Here is a 25,299-nt window from a genome sequence, read left to right as displayed (position 1 = left end):
TCCTTGCGCCGTTCTCTCCATTCATTTGTGAGTAAGGGTAATTTGATTGTTGTTGTAAGAGACACTAGGATTTTGTGTAGTGTTCCTTTATTTACTTTTGTTTTTGAGTGTTTTTTTTTTGTGTAAAAAGTACAAAAAATGTTGAAAAAAATTCCCCACCCCCTAAAAATATATAGCTATATGATTAATTAATGTACTTTTTTTTAAAATATCAGCTTTGTTTCGTGAAAAGAGTTTTAGTACATGTACGCTATGGCTCATCGAAGATTCTCAGTGGAAGAGGCCAGTTATGTTTACAAACGGAAAGGACCAATATGGCATGCTTTGTGCAGCACTGCGTAATCTGTAGGCGCAATATAAATAAAGAATTAATATTATTATTAAACTGTGACTGAAGTGGAAATGTTTTCTAGCAGTGATCCCAGTCATAGTGATACTCTACCCCTAATTGCTAGCGCCACGGCCATGTCCACAAGCACAGGGCATGTTGATCCAGAACCACAAAATATGGGTCACTCCTCAAAATATAGTGACTACCCAAATTGTCAATTAGCCGCAATCTTCCTGAATTTACAGCCACACCAAAGATGAATGTAAGTGTGGAATATTTTAATACCCTTGATTTTGTTTTAAAACACGCATAACAGATGAACTCTTGGAGCATATTGTTACTCAAAGTAATATATATGCCTGTTGGTTCGTGAAAAAAAAAATATGTGGCCCGGAGGGGGCTGCATAAAAAAAAATATAAACATTTACTTACGGCCGCGGTCCCTCTCAGCGTCCGGCGGTGCCGTCTCTCTCCGGTCCATGCCCCTCTTTGTTTACAGGGGCACAGAAGTTCCAGTGAGTTCAGCCTCTGGCCGGCCAAGGTGGCTGGGCACGCCCCCCAATCCCTATCATCCCAGCGCTGTATGATGTGCCGAGGTATGGGGACAGGTGGGCGTGGCCGGTCTTTCTGCGCATATGGTGAGGCACTGATTCCATCATCCCTAATTTTATACAATATATAAACAACAATAGTTATAATTTCACTTTTTAAACTAATTCAATAATACTCTTTATAAATGTTTTATTGTATAGTCGCAATAATAAAATTGAAATTAAACTGTGTAGGATGCCTACTGGGAATTGGAATACCATTTTACATTCTAATAGTTGTCACACTATTCACACTACAAGACATGTAACATCTAACATCAGACTCCTAAGGCGATCATTCTCATTTATATAATCTAAAAAAATATAAGTGACATTACTAGTATGCCATTGTTTTTTTCCATACCTTACAGTACTCGATTCGAAGGGGTCATCCGTATATATTTAAAAATAATGTTTTTATTATTATACAGTTATGACACAAATATAAACTCCCTGGCTGTTCTAAACATTGTAAAGAAATAAACTCAGGATCTAATTACACTATGACTTTGACGGTTATTGAACGTGTGAACTGACCAGCCAGAGGAGGTGATTGGAGGAAAACCCTATTAAGTCATGACTGTTATTGGATATTGGAACTAAATAACAGCTACCCTAAAGTGTTACATTTCAGAACAGATTTCAAAACCAATTTCTGATATTTAGGCTTTACGAAGTACCTTCACAGCAACATTGTTCCCTAAAAAAAAAAAAAAAAAAAATGTTTACATTTTGTTAAAAATCTGGAAAATTGTGTGCAACACCTTTAACAACCTATAAAAAAAGAAATATGAGTGAATATCTGCACATACTAATCCATACCTTAGATATTGCATACAAAAGCGAGACATGTAGTACTTTGTAATAGTGTCATATTGGAGTAGATATGCTTTTTTGATCACTTTTTATTGCATTTTTTATGGGAGGAAATGATAATTTTTTTGGTGGGTTTTTAACTTTTTTTTTCGGTGTTCATCATGCGGTTTCAATAAAATTTATTTTTATTCTACATTTTGTTACATACTATATGTGTGGGAATAGTGTAATGATTTTGACCTTTTTTCACATTATATGTCATTTTATGTGTTAATGGGGGTACTGGGCATTTTTATTAAAGTATTTTTTATTGAATTACTTTTTTAAAAAATTTTTTTAAACTTTTTTATTTCTTCCATCATGGGACATAAACAAGCAATCATCAGCTCTGTGTCTGGAATGTTCGACACTGAGCGTTATAGGGAATATGTCCCAGCTTGGTGACATCATCCAGAAAATAAAGTTTGATGTGAGATTTAAGTTAGATGTATAACGTCAGGGAGGCGTAGAGTTAAACACTGAAATCAAGCTCTTTTCATGTGATTGTCTTCATTCACCGAACTTCAGTAAATCTGATCATTGATGTCCCTGGGCACAGGACCATCAATTACAGTAAAGGGGGTTTCTAAGGCAGGGAAAGCTTGACTTCAGTGTTAAACTCTCAACCTCCTTGAATTCATAAAACCGAATTACATCTCGCTTCAATGTTGATTTTTTTGGATGATGCCATACATCATCTAAAAACAGACTGGTAATGGTTTATTAAGCCAATTTCTGATGACAGGTTTCCTTTAAAGCCTAGCGCTCCACTTTTTTCATAAATAATTGTAAATTGTAAAAAATTTAATTTTTTTGTGACAAAGCTTAATGAGGTAAATGAACCCCTTTCTAACCAATCGTCATTGGTGCCTGAATGTCCAGGTTAATTTTTGATGTTCTGCTATTCACTTCTATGAATATAACAATTTTTATATGTTTATAAGATTTGCCGATAATTGAATAAAAAAAAAAAAAAAAAAGAATGTATTGTAACACAAAAGCTGTATAAATGTAGTATCCTCAGTATCGTACCGACCTAAAGAATAGACAGGAGCTGTCATTTGAACCTCTTTATTGCATTTGTAATTTATAACTTTTTGAAGGTAGGTAGTGAAAAAATGGAAACGCAAAAACAATAAATATGCTAGCCGTTAAAGAGGACCTTTCTCCAGATTTTGACCACTCTGACCAACAATGCCTGCTGATAAAGGGTTACAAGTCCTCCCCATATCACCTAAAATTAGTTGACAGTGGGGAACTGTGCCTCGATTCCAGACTCTTTTCTGATATGCAAAATGGCTTTTGTGACTCATGTCTGGTATCTGTGACTCTTCTCTCTCTCAGGCTGGCAGTGAACCACTACCCAGTATTCTGACTGACAGCTCTGTGTCTCTTCAAATCACTGCTCTGCCTCCTTGTACTTAGGGACCATCTGCTAATATTCAACTATATAAAGCTCTATGAACAGATGGGAAATATTGTGTCAATTTTTTTACACAGTGCCTGTTGTTACACAGTGACATGACCTGTTACCAGTGATATCATCGCAGGTCCTTTAGCCTTCCAATAATAGAAAACTGTACACCATGTATGCGATTACATGATATCACAGCAGCCTCCATGGAGGATGGAGAGGAGTAGAAGTCAATTGAGGCAGCTGTGACTTCATGTGGTCAAATACATTCAGCTCACCTCCCTGACACTGTCGGTATATGTATCCTTTTCCATTGACCACGGAGAGCTGTGTGGGGGCCAGAGAGTGGATATCACACAAAAAAAAAAAAAAATCCTAGTGGACTCCAGCAATCAGATCCAGAAAAGATGTGGATAAAAATCTTCACTTAATTAATGCAAGAAAATAAAAATAAATAAAAAATACATGGTACAGTAAAGAGACCTAGTCTCTTGACTGTACTATCTATTTTTAATATAAATTAATACAAAAAAATTATATTAAAAATACATAGTACAGTCGAGACTAGGTCTCTTGACTGTACTATGTATTTTTAATAAAAAAAATTTTCCTTGCATTGATAAAGTGAAGATTTTTATCCACATCTTTTGTAGATCTTGCTTCCTGGTGCCCTCTAGGATTTTTTCTTTTTTATACGTGGGGTACAGTTTGCTATTGTTAAGAGGATAAAGGATGTGAGAGGATGTCTCTCTGGTCACATGACATGAACTGTGACCAGTAAGGAGACATAAGGCATGGGGAGTATTAGTTGGGGGGGGGGGGGTGCGGATGAGAAGGACACACCCTCTTTGATGCCATGTAATATAAGATAAAAGCTTACCTTAAAGGAAACCTACCATTTAGAATGGCCGGGGTAAGCTGTAAGTAACGAGCACCAGCTCAGGGTGAGCTGGTGCCGGTACTTACTTTCGTTAGTGTTATAGACCGCGGTATCGTGGTTTTAACACTTTTTAAACTTTAGAGCAGAAGAGGCTTCGGCGCTGCGTGCACATGATCGTGCGCGCGCCTACATAGGAAATAGCGGAGATGTTGCGTGCGCACGGTCGCGCGCAGCGCCGAAGCCCCTTCTGCTCTAAAGTTTAAAAAGTGTTAAAACCGCGATACCGCGGTTTATAACACTAACGAAAGTAAGTACCGGCACCAGCTCACCCTGAGCTGGTGCTCGGTATTTACTGCTTACACCGACCATTCTAAATGGTAGGTTTCCTTTAATGACTGTGATTTTAGGGTTTTGCTGTTATGGTACCCAACATAACCTGTAATGTGAATATCTCATAAAAGTTATTGTAAACTTAAAATGTAGATTTGTAGAAATAGTCGCTAAAATGTTAGTTACATATTTTTCAGACCCCTTTGGGACGCTGGACCCTTTTGGAAGCAGTGCTTTCAGCAGCAATGAAAGCTTTGCAGATTTTAGTCACATGTCGAAGGTAAGGATATTATCAAAATTTTATAAAAATTAGGTGGGTTGTATAATATAAAGTAATGATGGATCCTTAAAGGAAACCTACCAGGAAGAATCTACAATCAGAAGTAGATCTAATGGTAGATTCCTTCTGCCAGCCTCTGCCCTCATCTGTAATTTAATGATTTTGGAACCTGATCTAATTTGTTAAAAATGTTATTTTAGTAATCTGTGAATTAACTGCAGAGGCTACTGGGAAATGGAGCAGGCTTAGCTCCCAGTGCCTGGCCAGGCAATACACGTCCCAGTAACCTCTGCAGTTATTTTACATTTTATTAAATAAAGTTTTTAAAAAGTTAGGTTAGGTTCCAGGATTTTTAAATTACACATTAGGACAAAGGCAGGCAGGAGGTATCAGATCTACTTCTGATGGCAGATTCCTCAAGGTAGGTTTCCTACTTATCCCTTCAATTGCTGTCCCACCACTAGGTGTCAGAAATAACATTTAGACCTCCTGCCATCTGCTCATACTGAAACCCAGAGCTCTCTAGTATCTCTCTCACCACTTCAAACAGTGTGAGTGTTAGGTGTAATAAACAAGACAAGTGTGGTTTTATCTCTGAAATTGGAACTTGTTTTTCACAGAAATATTGAGCTTTTCTGTTTGTGATATTAATTACAATATTTTTTGAACACTTTTATATTCTTTTAATCAGTTCTATTAAATGTAATAATTAAGTAAATTGTATAGTTTATATTTACCTTTTGATTACATCGAATAGTTTTGGAGCTATTAAAAAAAGGATACATTGTTCATCCTATAAATAACAATTGAGCTGTTCTGTTTTCTTTTTTATCAAACTGCTCCTATTGGGCTACATGGTGGGGATCACATGTCTCCACTTGATGTACAGAAGATAGTACAGGTGGTCCCAGACTTAAGGACACCCAACTTTCAGACAACCCCTACTTAGAGACCGACCTCCCTGCCCACTGTGACCTCTGATGAAGCTCTCTGGATGCTTTACTTTAGCCCCAGTCTGCAATGGTCAGCTGTGCATGCCATTTCCCCACTCTGCCCGCGTGACAGTCCTCAGCAATTGTAGAGGGTGGTCTCGAGGGCTGCTTCACAATTTAGTGTGCTGGTGTAAATGGTAACATTAGTTATTTTATATTTACTTGATCTAGTAGGTACAGCTTGTATTATAACTAGAATTGCATTCATAGTTTTGCAGTCTCGACAACAGGATGACATTGTTTGTTCGCTTTATTGTAATTGTCCAAAATTTGGATTCTTATGTTTCTATAGGTAATACGTTGTACGTTTTTATTTATCCAAATTTTGGACAATTACAATAAAGCGAGCAAACAGTCATCATATAGCAGTAGCCAGTATAGTACATCTTCAGTTGGGAACATGTGATATGCAGGTTATGTTTTGGAAACCACATCAAAATATTGTAGCCAGTCTACTCGTAACACAAATTAACCTTGACGCTAGACAATCAGACACTAACACACACATACCAATACACTCATTCTCCTTAGTCATGGAAGTAAAATGAAGTCAGACATAATTATAAAGCGTTATGGGGATTCACACACCATCTGGACCAGATGCACTCAAATTTCTGTGAAGATAATTTCTCGTAAATGTAGTCATATGATCCCTTAGAAACAAGACTGTGTCCTTGGATACGACCACCTCTGCTGGAGGGATTGCACAAAGAAATAAAAGGTTTTTGTATATGAAATGTCTGGGAGTTACTGCAGGTTACACAGCCATCCTGTAGTAATGATCCCTGAATCCACGCGGTCAGTCAATACTCAATAGTGCGTGTCTGGCCACTGCTGCCTAAATGTGAGGTGGTCGTATCTGAGGAAGCCATCTCTTTTCTAAGGAACAACATGGCTACATTTATGAGAAATTATCTTCACACAGGAACATTTTTTGTAATAACATCCAATTGAAGAAATGCTTACATATGGCAATTGAATTTGGATTTTGTTTCAAAACGTAAGCAAAATGCCATGTGTGAACGCGACCTCAGGGGCTCTATAAACACATCATGGCACCTAAAAACTATTCTGCCCTACAAAAGCTCAATGGCTCCTTTCCTTCCGCGCCTCGCCAAGTGCCTTAACAGTGGGTTTCATCCACATGTGGGCTATCCTCTTACTCGGAAAAAACTACACAATATATTCCTACTTTTATTCAGTTAATGTGGGTACATTTTGCAGCTAAATGAATATATTAATTAAAAGTGAATTCCAAATCAAACCTTCATTTTGTTTGAATATTTGTAAAATACATAAAGGGTTAACAAGCTTCCTACCTGCTGTTTTAAATAGTTTGAGGGGTGAATTTAATAGAAAGGGGTGATATGTGGGGGCTTTCTATTAACAGAACTTCCAAAACCCCTATAGAAATGAAATGGTTCCTAGAATAATTGATTCTAAAAATGTTTTGAAAAATTGACAATGCTGTTCGATTTGTGATCTTTCTAGCGTTGTAATAAAACAAAAGCACACTTCTAAAATGTCGCCAACACAAAGCTGGGATATGGTAAATGTTAGTTAGTAACTAATTTGGGTAGTAAGGCTATCAGTTTGAAAACATTTTGAAGTTTGAAAATAGCAATTATTTTTCAAAATGTTTACCAAATTTCACATTTTTTCATACATAAACGTTAAATATATCAACCAAGATTTCCCATATATTTTGAAGTACAAAATGTAATGGAAAAACAAACTCAAAAACACTTGGGTAAGTTAAAGCCTTCTAAAGTTATAACTGGATAAAGTGACACATGCTGGTTTTGAAAGGCGCAAATAAGCTTTGGTCACTAAAGGGTTAAGGTCATATGGGGAGAACTTTTAACTCTTTACCTCAGGTATTTCGGGTAAAATAAAAGTAACAGGTCTTTAATTTAAGAGACCTGTGGGCATGATTTGGGAGCCTAAACCTCATGGACCTGTGGTTTAGGTTCCCAAATCAACCCTTCTGACGTCTTTACTTTTAGAAAAATGTTAAAATTACACTCTTCTAGATATGAGCCTGATGAGACACATTGCACTCACATTTTCAGATCCTGCGCCGACTCCTTCACTTGCTATGTAAAGCTGGAACAGTATACTGGCTTCACTGTGCATGCGCAATAGCTATGGTGCTTCACTCGCCAGAACTTGCAGGCAGTGAGGGAATGAAGAGATGAGGGGACTAGATTTTTTTTCCCTTCCAAATGCTAAAAAATGAAACGGTGATTTGGGACACTGAATCACCTTAAGGACCTGTGGGTGTCCCCAAATGCCCTGACAGGTTCCATTAAGCAGAAACCTGCAATCTCTTCTGGCTTTTTAAGAAATGGTTACATTTCACACAAACAGTAGGTTTGTGCATTGACAATACTGGTAAATGTCTGGTACAATCCAGTGCATGTTTTCAGAAGTTAGAGTAAATGCCGACCTCCAATGAGGTTAAGTTCAAACACTGTGGTTTAGAAATGCAATTCGGGCAAAGCTGGAAGGGACTTGTGTTTTCAGATGTGTTTAGACCAAAATGCTTGAGATTAGGAATGAGCAATATATATTGTACTGCTAAACAATGTAATGCCAATTTCACACGAGCGAGTCGGATCAGTCAAATTTACTTGACGTGAACTAATGTGCTGAGTTCAGTTCCAGCTGCTTGGTGTTTGGGATGGTAATTCCTGGCACTTGCAGACTTGCTTTTGTGAAGTCAGCATAAAGCACATTTTGATCATTCCCGATTACAAGTTTCCATGACGTCCTCACACGACGGCCCACTTGGAGGATGCCCCTTGACCTCTGTAGGGACAGGAAGAAGAGAGGTTAAAGGCGTCCCACCAGCATCCTCCCACCAGTGTTCTTCCTATCCCTACAGTGGTCAGGTCAAGAGAGGGTCTCCCTCCTTCTCCTTCTCCTTCTCAGTGTGTGTGTGTGTGTGTGTGTGTGTGTGTGTGTGGAGGGGGGGATGTCTCAATATTTACCTGGGGTTATGCTGGGCTTACACTGTCAAAATTCCCCTCTGGTTCGATCCTTGGTCGTCGTGCCTTTCCTGGGTCATCTTCGGTCCGTTGTCCATCCTCTACAGCGGCTATGCGGGGTTGCGGGAACTACAGTTCCCTGTCATCCTTTGCGCTCCGCCACGACTTTCGGTCGCAACCTGAAGTGACGTGGATTTGATGGTGACGGAGTGCTGATGGTGGCCACCTGCATGGAGGATGGGTTCCCCGTTAAGGTATTTAAACCTCTTGAGACGGTAGTTGCGTTGATCTGAGGTTTATGGTGTACAGTCTGATGAGGCAGACTTGGGCCTACTCCACCCGCCTGTTCATGTAAGTGGTGTTGTATGGCATGTTCTAATTTTTCCGCAGAACCCCAAGTTAGTATCTCCTTTACCCCCCTTCCTCCCAGGAGAAGGATCAAGGTTCTAAGGGGAAAAGTAGAGAAGATAGATCGGAAAGATCAGAGAAATCTAGCAAGTCTGAAAGATCTGAGAAGAATAAGACCTAGAAAATGCAACATGTGTCTCCATTCCATGCCAGACTCTTATAAAAAGCCTATATGCATGTCTTGTATCGAGAACTTCATGCGGGAGGAGAAGACTTCCTTTATGGACGAGTTAAAGTCCAATATTGAGGAAAAGGTGGTCTCATATGTTGCCTCTGCCACACAAAGAGATCCCAGCAGAAAAAGCCCAGACTAGTAGTTGATTCCTCCTCGGATGAAGAGGACTGTGATTCAGAGGCGCTGTCATGTTTGTTAGCTGATACTGAAGATCGGGATCCTCAGGACCTGGTCAGAGATCCAAATCCCGCCACTTGTTTCATATTGATGAACTAGATAACCTCTTGAAGGCTATGTGTGTGACCCTTAATATGATGACATCCCTTAGGATGAGGTGCCCACCATATCTAGTGAAGATGAGCTCTGTGTTTTTCCAGTAAATGATACCTTATATGGGTTATTCTGGAGGAATAGAAGGACTCTGAGCAAAAGATTGTAATTTCAAAAAATTTCGGAAGTCTAATCTTGGATCAAGAGGTTTCCAAAGATTAGGATTAATTCCCAAAAGTGGATATCCAAGTCACTAGAAGTTGTAAAGAAGACAGACCTTTTGAGGACTCACAGCAGCTTAAAGGACACCTGTCATCAGGTCTGTGTCACTTGTCCTGTCACTACTACCTGTTGGAGCAGCTCACAAGGATCCCATCCCAGCCTTTATCTAGTTATTTCATACATTAATCATTGTAAAATCACATATTTTTTATCATGTAAATGAGGCTGGTCACATGGTCAGAGGCAGTGATGTCACCCCTGTTACTCCTCCCCTCTCCTCCCCCTGCTCATATCTGTGTGTAATGTATAGTAAAGCATGGCTAGTGTGTGTGCTGCATCTGCTGACATGCTGCATCCTCCTAATATACAGGTGAGAGACACAGACAGCAGCTACACATGAATCTGACATGTTCTGCTGTAACATGGCTGCCTGGAGCTGCTGTATCCCTCCTAAACACACACACATGCACACACAGGCTGCAGGGAGCGCCAGCACCAGGAAGCACATCATTATACAGCCTCACATCATTATACAGGCTGTCAGTCAAGCACTGGGGGTGTGGCTGTGCTTCCCACTCATGAATAGAGTGGACAGCTTGAATATGCTAATGCTTCATTGGACATTTCACAGGTCATTTGCATACAGCTTTAGGACCTCATTGCTTAGGTTTACAGGCATGTAGAGGGACAATGAAGGGATAGAGGCAATGCTCTCTAATGGCAGTTTATGAAAATATATTTAGTTTAGGGGGGTTATTTTGCATGACGGGTTCTCTTTAAGGAACCTATGGATCGGAAGTCTGATGCTCTTCTGAAAACGGCCTGGGAAAATTCCATGCTCAGCATCATGTCAAATCTGTCTGCTTCATCTGTAGCAAGAACTAGTGTTCCTCTGCTGAAATCTGCCATTGGCTGAAACAACGGGGTGGCGATATTCGGTCTAAGACCAAGCTCTGCAGCGTCCCCTTCTCTGGGGCCTTTCTATTCAGTCCGGAATTAGAAGGCTTCTGATAAAAAGAAGTGGTTTCTGGAGAACAAGGCGGTTGCTAAGAAGACTTCCTTTCGTCCCTATAAGAACCTGAGGGACTCCTTTAGTGGGAAAGGTAAACAGGGTCGCTGGAGCTTCCTCTTTGCTAACCCACCTGACTGTTCTGGAAACAAAAAACAGTGACACCGGGGTGGGGGGGCGGCGGCGGCGGCGACTCTTTGATGGTACTACAAGTATTACTATAAATCCTTGGGTCTTGAACTTTATCCAGTTGGAGTCCAGGTTGGAATTCAATCGGTCCCCCCTTCTCCCCGCCTCTCCCTCAAGATTTGTTCCATTTGTTCCTCTTTTATCTTCTGCTTCTTCCTCCACACTCTCTCTTATCTGGCAGAAAGTCTCATCTCTCATCCGCTCGGGAATGGTAGTTCCAGTTCCTCACGATCAAGAGAGGTTGGGGTTCTATTCTCCACGGTTCCTGATCAAGAAGCTCAACGGGTCAAATCGCCTGATCATAAACCTGAAGCCTCTTCTATCCAGAGGGCTCTATTCTTCATTTTCAGTTTCATGCTCTTCGTTTCAGTATTTCCTCAGCCCCAAGAGTTTTTACCAAGATTACGGTGGAGGTGGTGGCTTTTTTAAGGCTGCAGAATGTTAAGCCAGGTCTAACTGATGTAGAAGAGCTTAGCCTGAAAAAAACTCTCAGATCTGGGGTGGTAAGTCAACACACAGAAGTCAGACTTAACACCTTCCACCCAAAAGATTTTTCTAGGGATGTTGTTGAATTCTACTTATCAGATGTCTTTCCTCCCTAAGGGAAAAGCAAACAACATAAAAGATCAGATCCGATACTTCTGGAGAAAGGCTTCCATAATAGTCAGAGGGGCAATGAAGATACTGGGTCGACCGCTATGCCACAAGAGAGAATACAATGTGACGTCTATACTACTCCCTGGAGTCAAACAAGAGCAGAGAGCACCTGGATGCCTTCAGTCACCCATGGAACGAGCCTCTCTTTTACACCTTTCCCCCTATTCCCTTGATCGCAAGGGTCCTCAAGAAGATCTTTCTGGATCAGACGAGGGTGATTTTAATCTGCCTAAACTGGCCAAAGAAGAGTTGGTATCCTCTGCTAGCATCCTTATCCTTTCAGCAGCTGATTATTCTCCCTTTACAGAAGGATCTCCTGTACCAGGGTCCCATCCTTCATCCAGACCCGGGGAAACTTCAGCTTTCAGCCTGGATCCTGAGTCCGAATTCCTGAGATCTCAGGGTCTCTTCCGGGCTGTAGTCTCTACTCTCATGGCAAGTAGGAAAAAGGTTACATTCACCATATACCATAAAATATGGAAAAGGTTTGTGACTTTGTGTGAGGCTAACCCTAATTTGTTTCAAATTTTGGATTTCCTACAGAAGGGCCCAGAACTTGGGTTATCTACCAGCACCCTGAAGGTCCAGGTTTCTGCTCTGTGCCTTTTTTGACCATCCTCTTGACCATCCCCACAGATGCGTAAGAGATTTATTTTGGCCGCATCCAGAATCAGACCTCAAGTGGGTTCCAACCTGGGATCTCGCCTTAGTACTAGACCCCCTCTCCAGTCTCCTTTAGAACCCTTGGAAGGTGCTAGTATTAAAAATCTAACTCTAAAAACCACACTCCTAATAGCTGTGACTTCAGCCAGGAGGTTGCGGGAGCTTCAGGCTATCTCCGTTAGAGAACCCTACATGCGAATACTTTCTGACCGGATCATCTCGCCTTACATCCAAGTTTCACACCCAAAGTGGTATCCAAGTTCCACAAGGACCAGGTGATCACTCTTCCGTCCATCTGCGAGAACACCTCTTCAAGCAGAGAATCCTCGTGGCATTCTCTAGATGTAAGGTGTTCTGTCTTGGCCTATCTACAGACCATAATCTATTTATTCAGTTTCAGGGGAAGAATAAACGGAAGAAAGCTTCCAAGACTTCAATAGCCAAATGACTGAGAACGGCTATCGCCACTTGCTATTTGGAGCAAGGAAAAGAGGTTCCTTCTAACCTGAAGGCTCATGGCACATGGGCTTCTCCTTGTACATTTATCAAACACTACCATTTGGACTTGTCTGATTCTCAGGACTTTTCCTTCGGAAGGAAGGTTCTTCAGGCTGTGGTCCCACCCTAACACTTTACTTATTTTGTAGATCTCCAAGTGGGCCGTCATGGGAGGACATCATGGAAATGGTGAATTAGTACTCACCGTTAATTCTGTTTCCATCTAGTCCTCCATGACGGCCTATATATATTCCCTCCCTTGTATTTTTTGTTGTAATATGTATCTGATTTGAACATACGAAATAAATTTGTGTTGTATCTTCCACCGGTGTAGTTATTTGGTAGTCACTGGCGGGAGGGTTCTGGTGGGAGGCCTTTAACCTCTTTTCTTCCTGTCCCTGCAGAGGTCAAGGGGCATCCTCCAAGTGGGTCGCCATGGAGGACTAGATCGAAACTGAATTACCGGTGAGTACTAATTCACCATTTTTAGGTCTAAATACATCTGTGATCAGGAAAGCTCATCCCCACCACATTGATTTGAGTGTCTAAATTCAATTAAAATACAGTGTTTCAATGGCGCCTAAATACTGATTTTAATTTTTTAAGTGGTTCTGTTGGCTTATGGTATTCATCATCTATCCTTGGGATAGATCATAAATTTCAGATCCGTAGTGGTCCAACTGCTGGCACATTTCCCCCCCCCCCATTGATCAGAATAAAGCCAGAAACACAGTTCTGATGTTTGTTTAATTCCTTAGTCACCTCTGCTCAGGTACCATTCATCCCACCAATCTGATATTTATGACCTATACTAAAGTTAAGTCATCAATATAGATAACCATGAAAACCATGTTATTTCTTAACCATGTGAACTACAAAGTGCAATTCATCCCTGAGAATGCTTGAGTTCTGGTGTGGACAAAAGGCCTGTTAGGAGTTACTGTACATGAATATTTATTACATTTTGCTGTAATTAATATCAATCAAGTGCTCGCGTTTGTGAAATATATCTTATTTGTTTCAATGTGAAAGGTGAGAAAACTTGTGTAGACACTCCTATGGAAAAGGAAGTATCTCTTCTGCTCTTATATCATGCACTTCAAAGGTGCTCCTGGTTAAGCTGTAAAACTACAAAAGGTTGCTGTGAACCTTTGTTGCTCAATATGCACAGTAGTAATGCTTGCAGCCTCGACATAATATAATGATTTTCACTTGCAGGAAAAATGTTCTACCAAATGGTTTAGTTATTAAGCTTATGCAATAAATTTGACTCCAGTCCCACTGATCAAGTACTTTTTTGTTTATTGGAAATAATCTTCAGTCACAGTTAGAGGAGTAGAACCTCTTGGCAGTTTCATGCCCTCTTGAACTCTCTCCTCAGAGTTCTTTTCAACTTTCCCCTATGTTCCTACTTGGTTTCTATCGGCCTCTGTCATGTATCTAGCCATAATTTATATCAGTCAAGTACACATAAATGTAATGAAATATTTAATTATCGGGAAACCAACTGTATGTTGTAGCAGTTGTCTGCTGTTTACATGGTGGCCGTTATGCACAGTTTTGTAGCATTTACGAACCCACCCAGGTCAACGTCTGCAAAGAGTTTTGTATGTTCTCTCCGTGTTTGCATGGGTTTCCTCTGGGTCCTCCGGTTTCCTCCAACACTCCAAAACATACTGGTAGGTTGATTAGATTGTGAGTCCAATTGGGACAGGGACTGATTTGGCAAGCTTTGTGTAGCACTGCGTAATCTGTGCGCTATAAAAATAAAATAAAAACTAAGAATTATTATTCAAACAGAAGATTTAAAGCTGCAGTACAACATAATGCTCAACGTAGACAACACGGATATGCAGTGGACAATGGGTGTCAGACAAGTAGATTTTTTGGCACTATGTATCCTTAAAAATACAGGTTTTAAAAACATGAGTCTTGACACAATTTTTTTTTAGTGGGGAAAATAGGCATTTGATACATGGACGATTTTGCAATAAATCCCACCTACTAAGAATGGAGAGGTTTGTCATTTGTATTGTAGGTACACTTCAACTGTACAGTGAAGGGACAGAAACTCAAAAAAATCCAGAAAATCACATTGTATGGTTTAAAAATAAGTCATTTGTGCTTCATTGCATGAAGGTAAGCATTTGATACTGTAAAAAAAACAGAAGTTACTATTTGGTACTGAAACCGTTATTTATGACAATAGAGTTCAGGCGTTTCCTTTAGTTCTTGACCAAGTTTGCAAACAAACTTTTTTGGATTTTGGTTCACCACTCAATACAAATCGTGGCTGTTGGTTGGCAGAATAGGTTTGAGTCTGGCTTGGCCACTCCAGGAAATGCTTCTTAGAGAGCTGCTCCTTAATTGCCAGGGCTGTGTTTTTGGTTCATTGCCAGAACCCATCTTCAATGTTTTTACTGAGTGAAGGAGGTTGTTGGCCAAAATGTCATAATAAATGGCCTCATCCATCCTTCCTTCAATACGGCTCAGTTGTCCTTTCCATTGGCAAAAAAAGCAACTCCAAATTATATTTCCACTCCCACCCCCCATGCTCTACTGTTGGGATGGAGTTCTTGATGTTGTGCTCATCCTTCTTCTCTCGCTAAACATGGTGGGGAAATTCATTATGCCTTCTCTGCTAGCACATAAATCTCCCCCTTCCTGACAATTTCCTGGCTTCTCAGACCTGCACCACACTTTGGATTTACTATACTGAAAAATATAGTTCTACATCTGGAAAACTGTCGGGGACGATAGCAGAAAACTCCTGATCGTAGGTCTGAACTGGCGGAGCCTCTTGGAAGATATGAGATATTTGGGGGGGGGGGGGGGGGATTGAAACCAAAAAGTTCTCATATGACTACGTGACCTTCTCATGACCTTCTCGCATGTCTCCTCTGCTCCATCCAGAAGGTCACAGGTCATGATGGCACTATTTAATATATTTTATGCAATGTACTTGGAACCCAGAAAAAATGTGTAGATATGTTTATGTTGTTGTTTGTTTATACAGGCAGTCCCCAGGTTACATACAAGATAGGATCTGTAGGTTTGTTCTTAAGTTGAGTTTGTATGTAAGTCTGAACCGTATACTTTATTATTGTAAACCCAGTCAAAAATTTTTTGGTCTATGTGGCAATTGGATTTTAAAAATGTTGGATTGTCATAAGAACCAGGATTAACTATAAATCTTAATTACAGGCACCATTGATAATTGTTACAGCTGTTTATTGTAGCCTAGGACTAAAGTACAGTAAATTACCAAAATCCAGAGGTCCGTTTGTAACGAGGGGTCGTATGTAAGTCAGGTGTTCTTAAGTAGGGGACCGCCTGTACATCTATTCACGGAAACGGGTGTGGATTTAGCACCTTAAGGATATGGCGTAATGATGTGAGGTATAAAGGTGTAATGGCACCTCCATGTGCTTTGTGGTGCTGGCGGCCACAACTCCTGCAGCCTCTGTGTGTGTATAGGAGAGATATAACAGCTCCAGGCAGCCATGTTATAGCAGAACATGTCAAGTACTTGTGTAGCTAATGTATGTGTCTCACACATGTGTGTATAGGAGTAGAGAGCATGTCAGCAGATGCAGCACAGACACTAGCAATGCTTTAGTATACATTGCACACAGACATGAGCAGGGAGAGGGGAGGGGTCACAGGGGTGACATCACTGCCTATCTCCATGTGCCCAGACTCATTTACATAATACAAGGATGATTTACAATGATTAATGTATGAATTGACTGGATAAAGGCTGTGATGGAATCCTCGTGAGCTGCTCTAGCAGGTAGTGGTGACAAAATTACAGAGTTCTGATGACAGGTGGATGTCCTTTAAGTCTGATTTCAGTCCTGGTTTCATAGTTAACCCCTTAACGCTGAAGCCACTTTTCACCTTCCTGACACGGCCCATTTTTTTCAAATCTACCCTGTGTCACTATAAATGGTTATAACTTTGAAACGCTTTAACATATCCAAGTGATTTTAAAATTGTTTTCTCGTGACACATTGTACTTCATGTTAGTTGAAAAATTTTGGTGGCATGTTTTCCATTTATTAATGAGAAAATCAGATATTTGGTGAAAATTTGGAAAAATTCTCGATTTTTGAACTTCAAAATGTTCTACTTTTTCCACACATACTCATAACAGCAAAAACAGTTTTTTATGCATACTCTTATTTTTGTAGGATGTTATGGGGCTTTGAACGTTGGGTGTGATTTTTCACATTTTCATAAATTACCCCATTATAGAAACTACACCCCTCAACGTATGTAAAACAACTTTTATGAAGTTTGTTAACCCTTTAATTGTTTTACAGGGGTTAAAACAAAATCGGATACAATTTTTTTGGCTAAATTAATGTGTTTTTCAAAAAATGTACAAATTCTCAGTGGATAAAATACCAAAACGATCCACAAAATTTGATACCCAATCCCTCCCGCGTATAACAATACCCCATATGTGGTGGTAACATGTTGTATGGGCACACGCCAGGGCTTCGAAGGGAAGCTCCGCCATTCAGAGCAGATTATGCATTGTCACTTTTTTATTGGCTATACAATCTTTATTTTTTTGGCAATTTGGACATACACTCACCGGCCACTTTATTAGGTACACCATGCTAGTAACGGGTTGGACCCCCTTTTGCCTTCAGAACTGCCTCCGTGGCATAGATTCAACAAGGTGCTGGAAGCATTCCTCAGAGATTTTGGTCCATATTGACATGATGGCATCACACAGTTGCCGTAGATTTGTCGGCTGCACATCCATGATGCGAATCTCCCGTTCCACCACATCCCAAAGATGCTCTATTGGATTGAGACCTGGTGACTGTGGAGGCCATTTGAGCACAGTGAACTCATTGTCATGTTCAAGAAACCAGTCTGAGATGATTCCAGCTTTATGACATGGCGCATTATCCTGCTGAAAGTAGCCATCAGATGTTGGGTACATTGTGGTCATAAAGGGATGGACATGGTCAGCAACAATACTCAGGTAGGCTGTGGCGTTGCAACGATGCTCAATTGGTACCAAGGGGCCCAAAGAGTGCCAAGAAAAAATATTCCCCACACCATGACACCACCACCACCAGCCTGAACCGTTGATACAAGGCAGGATGGATCCATGCTTTCATATTGTTGACGCCAAATTCTGACCCTACCATCCGAATGTCGCAGCAGAAATCGAGACTCATCAGACCAGGCAACGTTTTTCCAAGCTTCTACTGTCCAATTTCGATGAGCTTGTGCAAATTGTAGCCTAAGTTTCCTGTTCTTAGCTGAAAGGAGTGGTACCCGGTGTGGTCTTCTGCTGCTGTAGCCCATCTGCCTCAAAGTTCGACGTACTGTGAGTTGAGAGATGCTCTTCTGCCTACCTTGGTTGCAACGGGTGGCGATTTGAGTCACTGTTGCCTTTCTATCAGCTCGAACCAGTCTGCCCATTCTCCTTTGATCTCTGGCATCAACAAGGCATTTCCGCCCACAGAACTGCCGCTCACTGGATGTTTTTTCTTTTTCGGACCATTCTCTGTAAACCCTAGAGATGGTTGTGCGTGAAAATCCCAGTAGATCAGCAGTTTCTGAAATACGAATATAGAGGATATCTCATTTGTTTTTGCATCGTCATCTTTTTGGAGACGTAACTTTAACAATTTTTAGTTGACAGAGCTAGTTTAGGGCTTATTTTTTACGTGTTGAGTTGTCCTTTCAATTGGTACCATTTTGGCACATTTTTTTTAATCACTATTTAGGACATTTTTGTGAAGAGATTTTATGAAAAATGTACATTTTTGGCGAGTTTTGTTTTTACGCCGTTCACCGAGCGGGCCCAATAATAATTACGGACGCGACGATACCAAATATGTGGGGTTTTTGGCGATTTTGTGTTTTTTTTTTTAAACTTTATTACATGTGTATAGGGAATGTTTGTGTTTAGGGGACTTTAACTTTATTTAATTCTTTTTATTAAAAATTTTTTTATTTAATGTTTTTAACTGTTTTTATTCACTTTTACAGGTTAGCTTGAACAAGCGATCCACTGATCGCTTGTTCAAGCTATTCTTTACCTTGCACAGTGTAATACAGATGTATTACACTGTGTAATGTAACATGCTGCGCATGCTCAGTGTGTTACAGCTGGGTCCTGCCAGAAGGCAGGGACCCGGCACACAGAAGAGGATCGTGCATCCCCAGGCACTGGCAGTCCGATCACGGTGTTAGAGGCAGGTGTTGGCTATAATATATAGCCAACACCCGAAGCTTCTGGCCCCGGCTCCGTTCTGGAGCCGAGGCCAGAAGTTTGACGTAATAGTACTGCATTTTGCGGGAACGCACCTCCCGCGATGCAGTACTATTACGTCAAATGTCGGGAAGGGGTTAAAGCATACATGTAAAAAGGAACATACAATCAAATAGACTTATGTCAACTAAGCAATAACTATATGGTATGTGAGGAATTACTTGGGGGGGGGGGGGGTAGGTGTAGGAAAGTGGGGATAGGGGGTTAAGGAATTACAAGTTGTTCCTAACTCTCCCGGACTGCTCTAGACTTGGTGGTTTTGGAACAATGTTTAAGAATCAAAAGAAGCATATCCTGGGGACTTCCTAAAATCCAGCCAGGGCCCCCAGGTCTTGATATATTGCTCAGTAGTTTTGGTGGGTGTCTGCTGTGAGTTCTTCCATCCTGTGTAGTAATGAGATCTCTGAAAGCAAGTTGGTGCTAGAGGGTAATCTAGTTGATTTCCACAAGCATAGTATCAATGTCCTTGCTGCTACCAACAGGAATACCATCAGTGAGCGTTTGACTTTATCGCAAGTGGGAACATGTTCATCAAAAGGGTAGCAGCAGAGGTCGCACTAACATATTTCTAGAAGGGTAATAATACTCCTCTTACTATTTTTGAGGAGTATTTTTAGCCGGGAAGGAGTATGAAATTTTCAGTAATACAAGTATATAACTCATAGCTGTATATAATGTTGATAGACGCTAATTATATAAGAAAATCTTGTGTCAGTATCTTCTGTGTTTAAATAGCAAATTGAGGCAGTTATAGTGATGTTACATCATGCATTGCCCAGACTGGAGCTGACACCACCAACCCCCCAACCACAGTCACCGAAACCTCCCACCACCACACTGCGGCCCGCAGAGAGCTCCCACCACCACACTGCGGCACGCAGAGAGCTCCCACCACCACACTGCAGCCGCCGAGACCTCCCACCACCACACTGCAGCCGCCGAGACCTCCCACCACCACACTGCAGCCGCCGAGACCTCCCACCACCACACTGCGGCCCGCCGAGACCTCCTACCACCAGACTGTGGCTAACGCCGCTGACACCAAACCAGACTGTGGCTAACGCACAATGTATCCCTCTCCCCATGTGACCAGACTGTGGCAGCCGCCACTGAGCCCCAGTGGCCAGACTGCAGCCAACACTGCAAATCCATGATAGTTGCTTTGTAAAATGCTTTTTATAAAAATACATTTTGGTTTATTTTTTTTGTTGTCTGTGTTGGGGGGAGGCAGGTTTTTTTTAGGTTTTTTATTAATTGAATTTGTGTCTGTCATTTTTTACGTGTTTTTACTGTTTATGCAGTCCTGTTTCACATACACCTCATGCCACCTCAGCACTCGCCAGACACGCAGTCCCACGTAACATATACCTCATGCCACCTCAGCACCAGACATGCAGTCCCATGTAACATATACCTCATGCCACCTCAGCACCAGACATGCAGTCCCACGTAACATATACCTCATGCCACCTCAGCACCAGACATGCAGTCCCACGTAACACACACCTGCCACCTCAGCACCCGCCAGACACGCAGTCCTACATAACATAAACCTCATGCCACCTCAGCACCTGTCAGACATGCAGTCCTATGTAAAATACACCTGCCACCTCAGCACCTGTCAGACATGCAGTCCTATGTGAAATACACCTCATGCCAACTCAGCACCTGCAAGACATGCAGTCCCATGTAACATACAGGTCTTCCCTGACCTTATCACATCCACTCCTGTCAGGCCCCCTCACCTCCATACACTTGTATGCACACAGTACCTGTACACGTTCTACTTGCAGGCAGCCATTACAGCTCTACTTCCTGTGAGGAGACTCCGCAGTAAGCCACGCCCCTTTCCCGGAGGCTCCGCCCCTCTCGTGACATCACGACTTCTCGGGGCAGCTCCATTCTAGAAATGAGATTTAGAACACTAGTCCAATAAGGTTTCAACAGGGGGCACTCCAACCAAATGTGTGTCATTGTTCCGAGAGCCACTTGGGCTTGAGGGGTAATTCCTGTGCAGTTATGTAGTATGGCAGTATATGGTAGGATCAATCAGACAACCTAGGGTTAAAGTACCCTAGGGGGTCTGAAAAATAGTAAAAAAAATAAATAAATAAAAGTAGTAAAAAAAACAAACCTAAATTCAAATCACCCCTTCCCTAGAAATCATAAACACATTGGGTATCATCGATTTATCAAAATATAATATTTTTTAACTGCGATTAACCCCTTAACAAAAAATGGCGCCCAAAGTCGAAAATGGAACTTTTTTGCCATTTTGAAAAAAAAAAAAATATATAAAAAGTGATAAAAAGGCTGTACAGTCCTAAAAATAAAAGCATTGAAAACATCAAAAGTCGCAAAAAATTACACCATCCCACAACTCCGTACACCACAGTTATTAGCACCAGAAATGGCAAAATATATATATTTTTGTACAGGAGGTTTTAATATTTGTAAATGTATGAAAACATTATAAAACCTATACAAATTTGGTATCCCTGTGATTGTACCGACCCAAAGAATAAAGTAGACATGTCATTTGGGGCTCACAGTGAAAGCCATAAAATCCAAGCCCACAATAAAACAAAAAGTGGTTTTTCACCAATTTCACTGCATTTGGATTTTTTCCCCCGTTTCCCAGTACAGGACATGGAATACTGATTACCATCACTATGAAGAGCAATTTGTTAAGCAGAAAACAAGCTGTCACAGAGCTCTGTACATGGAAAAATAAAAACTTTTTAAGATTTTTCAAGGTGGGGAGTGAAAAATGGAAATGCAAAAACGAAAAAAGGCCTGGTCATTAAGGGGTTAATAAGTTTCTGTAGTTTACCAAAGAACTGTCCAGAGAGGGGAAGTGGAATCGTTTGGTATAGAAATAGGAGTCTCAGTAAGATGGTAAGACCTCAGTCGCCACATTCAAGTTAACTGTAGGAATTGCCCATAATTACATGAATAAGTTGTGGTCAGGTTAGAATCCGAATACCCAAGTATACTATGTCATCTGAAGATCAGGAGAAGGGGTAATTACCTTTTTAAAAAAAATGTATTGCCCTAGAGTCCAGACAATGCTCTTGGTGATGTACATCTGACTTTTTGAACACTTTTCAATTATTTTTGTTACTGTCCGCTAGGGGACCTACACTCGTGATACCTTGATCCCTTATGCACTACATTGCAGTGCTTCTGTATTAGAGGTGTTCATGTGGCACCATAGGGGCATTTCTATCAATATTGTGGGTAATTTACTACACTTGGAAGTGGTGGAATCTTACTGTATGGTAAGCTGGGAAGTTTGGCACTGATTATAAGGAATATGGTCACCTACAGAGAAAACGTCAAAACAAGTATATGGCATATACAATTTCTGGTGAGTCCGGATAATCTGAGGTCTCTAGTGTCCAGACCTCGTCTAAATGAAATATATAAATTTTTTGCTAAAAACGTTCCCATCATTGACAGGCTAAACCACATATGCACTGCTCTGCTGATGGCAGAGATAAGCTAAACAGGACATGTTTTGATCTCAGTACTTTTGCTTGAGAATTTACTTTTAAGCTGTACCCAAGATCTGATAGTTGCAAAAAGATTTAAAGGGTTTATCCGGTTTTTAAAAATTACTGAGGGGAGGGCTGGGGTGGGCTATTTAAAAATAATAAACATGCACTTGCCTGCTCCGGTGCCGCTGATGCCCTGCGACGCGGGTGCACAGAAGCCGCGCAAAGGGAGCTTCCTGCCGGCTCCTCCCATCCATCCCTATCTCTCAGCGTTGTAAGCGCCGGGAGATGGTGTCAGATGGGAGCTTCCGGGACATCAGCAGCACCAGACGAGGTGAGTACATGTTTATTATTTTTAAATAGCCCTCCCCAGCCCGGCCCTCAATAATTTTTAAGACCCGGATAACCCCTTTTAAGGGAAGCTGTCATCAGGTTTTACATTTCAACCATTTAAAATAACATTTTTAATACCGACTCCGACCCTGCTTTAAAAATAACCATTCCTAGCTCCATTCATTTAATAAAGTAAATGTATACCTGGCTGCCTGCCAGCAAAGCATGTGATTCATACAAGTGTCCATTGGAATCCTCCAAGCAAAGCTCACATTAACACGCATAAAAGCATCATAATTTTAATCTGCATGTGGCTTGCAGTAGGGACTCCCTATGCAGTTTACATATCGCTCACAGCTTAGTAACGCAGTGCAGAAAGCGTCACATGCGCAGTGAGCAGGCAGTGGCGGCAAACCTGCTCTGATGCTCACTGGAAAAATGGAAAAAGAAAAAAAATCTATCATGTTAAATAATGTATTTATTCGTGTATAAGCCGAGTTTTTAGCACAAAAAATGTGCTGAAAATCCTCAACTTGCCTTATACATGGGTCAATAAATAAGCCCAGCACTTAAAAAAAAAGACTTATATACTCATCCTCCGGTGGCCCCTATGCGCAGCGCGGCTGCCCGATGTCAGCACTTCTCCTCTTCTGTCTTCTTCTGAAACAGCCTGCAGGGCGCAGAAGACAAGCGTAGAAGACAGAAGAGGACCCGCCGTGACATCAGGGGAGCAGCGCTGCGCATCGGGGCCGCCGGAGGGTGAGTATATACGATATTTTTCTTTAGTGCTGGGCTGGCTGTATACTACTGGGGGCATGCTGGGCTGGCTGTATACTACTGGGGGCATGCTGGGCTGGCTGTATACTACTGGGGGCATGCTGGGCTGGCTGTATACTACTGGGGGCATGCTGGGCTGGCTGTATACTACTGGGGGCATGCTGGGCTGGCTGTATACTACTGGGGGCATGCTGGGCTGGCTGTATACTACTGTGGTTAGGCTGGGCTGGCTGTATACTACTGTGGGCAGGCTTGGCTGGCTGTATAGTACTGGGGACAGGCTGGGCTGGCTGTATACTACTGGGGGCATGCTGGGCTGGCTGTATAGTACTGGGGACAGGCTGGGCTGGCTGTATAGTACTGTGGGCCGACTGGGCTGGCTGTATAGTACTGGGGGCAGGCTGGGCTGGCTGTATACTACTGTGGGCAGGCTGGGCTGGCTGTATACTACTGTGGGCAGGCTGGGCTGGCTGTATACTACTGTGGGCAGGCTGGGCTGGCTGTATACTACTGTGGGCAGGCTGGGCTGGCTGTATACTACTGGGGGCAGGCTGGGCTGGCTGTATACTACTGGGGGCAGGCTGGGCTGGCTGTATACTACTGGGGGCAGGCTGGGCTGGCTGTATACTACTGGGGGCAGGCTGGGCTGGCTGTATACTACTGGGGGCAGGCTGGGCTGGCTGTATACTACTGGGGGCAGGCTGGGCTGGCTGTATACTACTGGGGGCAGGCTGGGCTGGCTGTATACTACTGGGGGCAGGCTGGGCTGGCTGTATACTACTGGGGGCTGGCTGGATACTACTGGGGGCTTGCTGGCTATATACTGGGGGGTCTGTGATCAATGCAGTTCCCACCCTCGGCTTATACTCGAGTCAATAGGTTTTCCCAGTTTTTGGTGGTAAAATTGGGGATCTCGGCTTATACTCGGGTCGGCTTATACTTGAGTCTATACGGGTAGATTATTTAACATTAAGTACAAAAGTGTCTAAGAAATTATGTCCTTATTTGCGAACGAAGAAAAAAAATTAGATGCAAGGGCACACAGGCCCCTTCATCAGGCAAAAATCAAGAGATAAGAACAAAAACGATGCAGGCACAGTCAATATATGGGCCGAACAGTCTGTCACGGCAGAAAAGGTGGTGGGGAGGTGAAGAAGTAGTAGCGATCACTATGGTTGTGCCTCAGCTTCAAAGAACAACGGGGGAATCCAAATGTGTACCACTTTTTGTGAATAAAGAAGACTGTTTCACTGGACTGGTGGGTACCGCTTCCTTCTTTCATCTATATTTGGATTCCCCTCCTTCAGGCAAGGATGCAAATGAAGTACAGGCAGTCCCCGGGTTACAAGATAGATTCTGTAGGTTTGTTCTTAAGTTGAATTTGTATGCAAGTCCGAACTGTATATTTTATAATTGTAACCCCAGCCAGAATTTTTTTGGTCTTAATTGGATTTTAAAAATGTTGGATTGTCATGAAAACTACGATTAACACTAAAGCTTAATTGCAGACACATTTAATAACTGTTATAGCTGTTTATTGTAGCCTAGGGATAAAGTACAATAAATTAATAACATCCAGAGGTCCGTTTGTAACTAGGGCTCGTATGTAAGTCGGTTGTTCTTAAGTAGGGGACC

The 25,299-nt window shown here is 41.7% G+C and overlaps 1 protein-coding gene across 11 annotated transcripts in view; it reads left to right on the top strand.

The window, feature by feature from the left end:
- The window catches only part of EPS15L1 (epidermal growth factor receptor pathway substrate 15 like 1), a 142,702-nt gene that overhangs the window by 84,994 nt on the left and 32,409 nt on the right, over nt 1–25,299 (top strand). For 10 of the 11 annotated variants that reach the window (XM_072156354.1, XM_072156363.1, XM_072156345.1 and 7 more), the window contains one exon: nt 4,598–4,680. In XM_072156354.1, coding sequence (XP_072012455.1) covers nt 4,598–4,680 — 83 coding nt within the window. Of the gene's footprint in view, nt 1–4,597; nt 4,681–14,791; nt 14,893–25,299 lie in introns of all 11 variants that reach the window. The other variant, XM_072156432.1, reaches the window with a different exon arrangement.

Source organism: Engystomops pustulosus, chromosome 1 (genome assembly GCF_040894005.1).
Source record: "Engystomops pustulosus chromosome 1, aEngPut4.maternal, whole genome shotgun sequence".
NCBI classification, from domain to species: domain Eukaryota; kingdom Metazoa; phylum Chordata; class Amphibia; order Anura; family Leptodactylidae; genus Engystomops; species Engystomops pustulosus.
The sequence above is the reverse complement of the archived record's forward strand: the minus strand, read 5'-3'. Positions and strand labels throughout refer to the sequence as shown.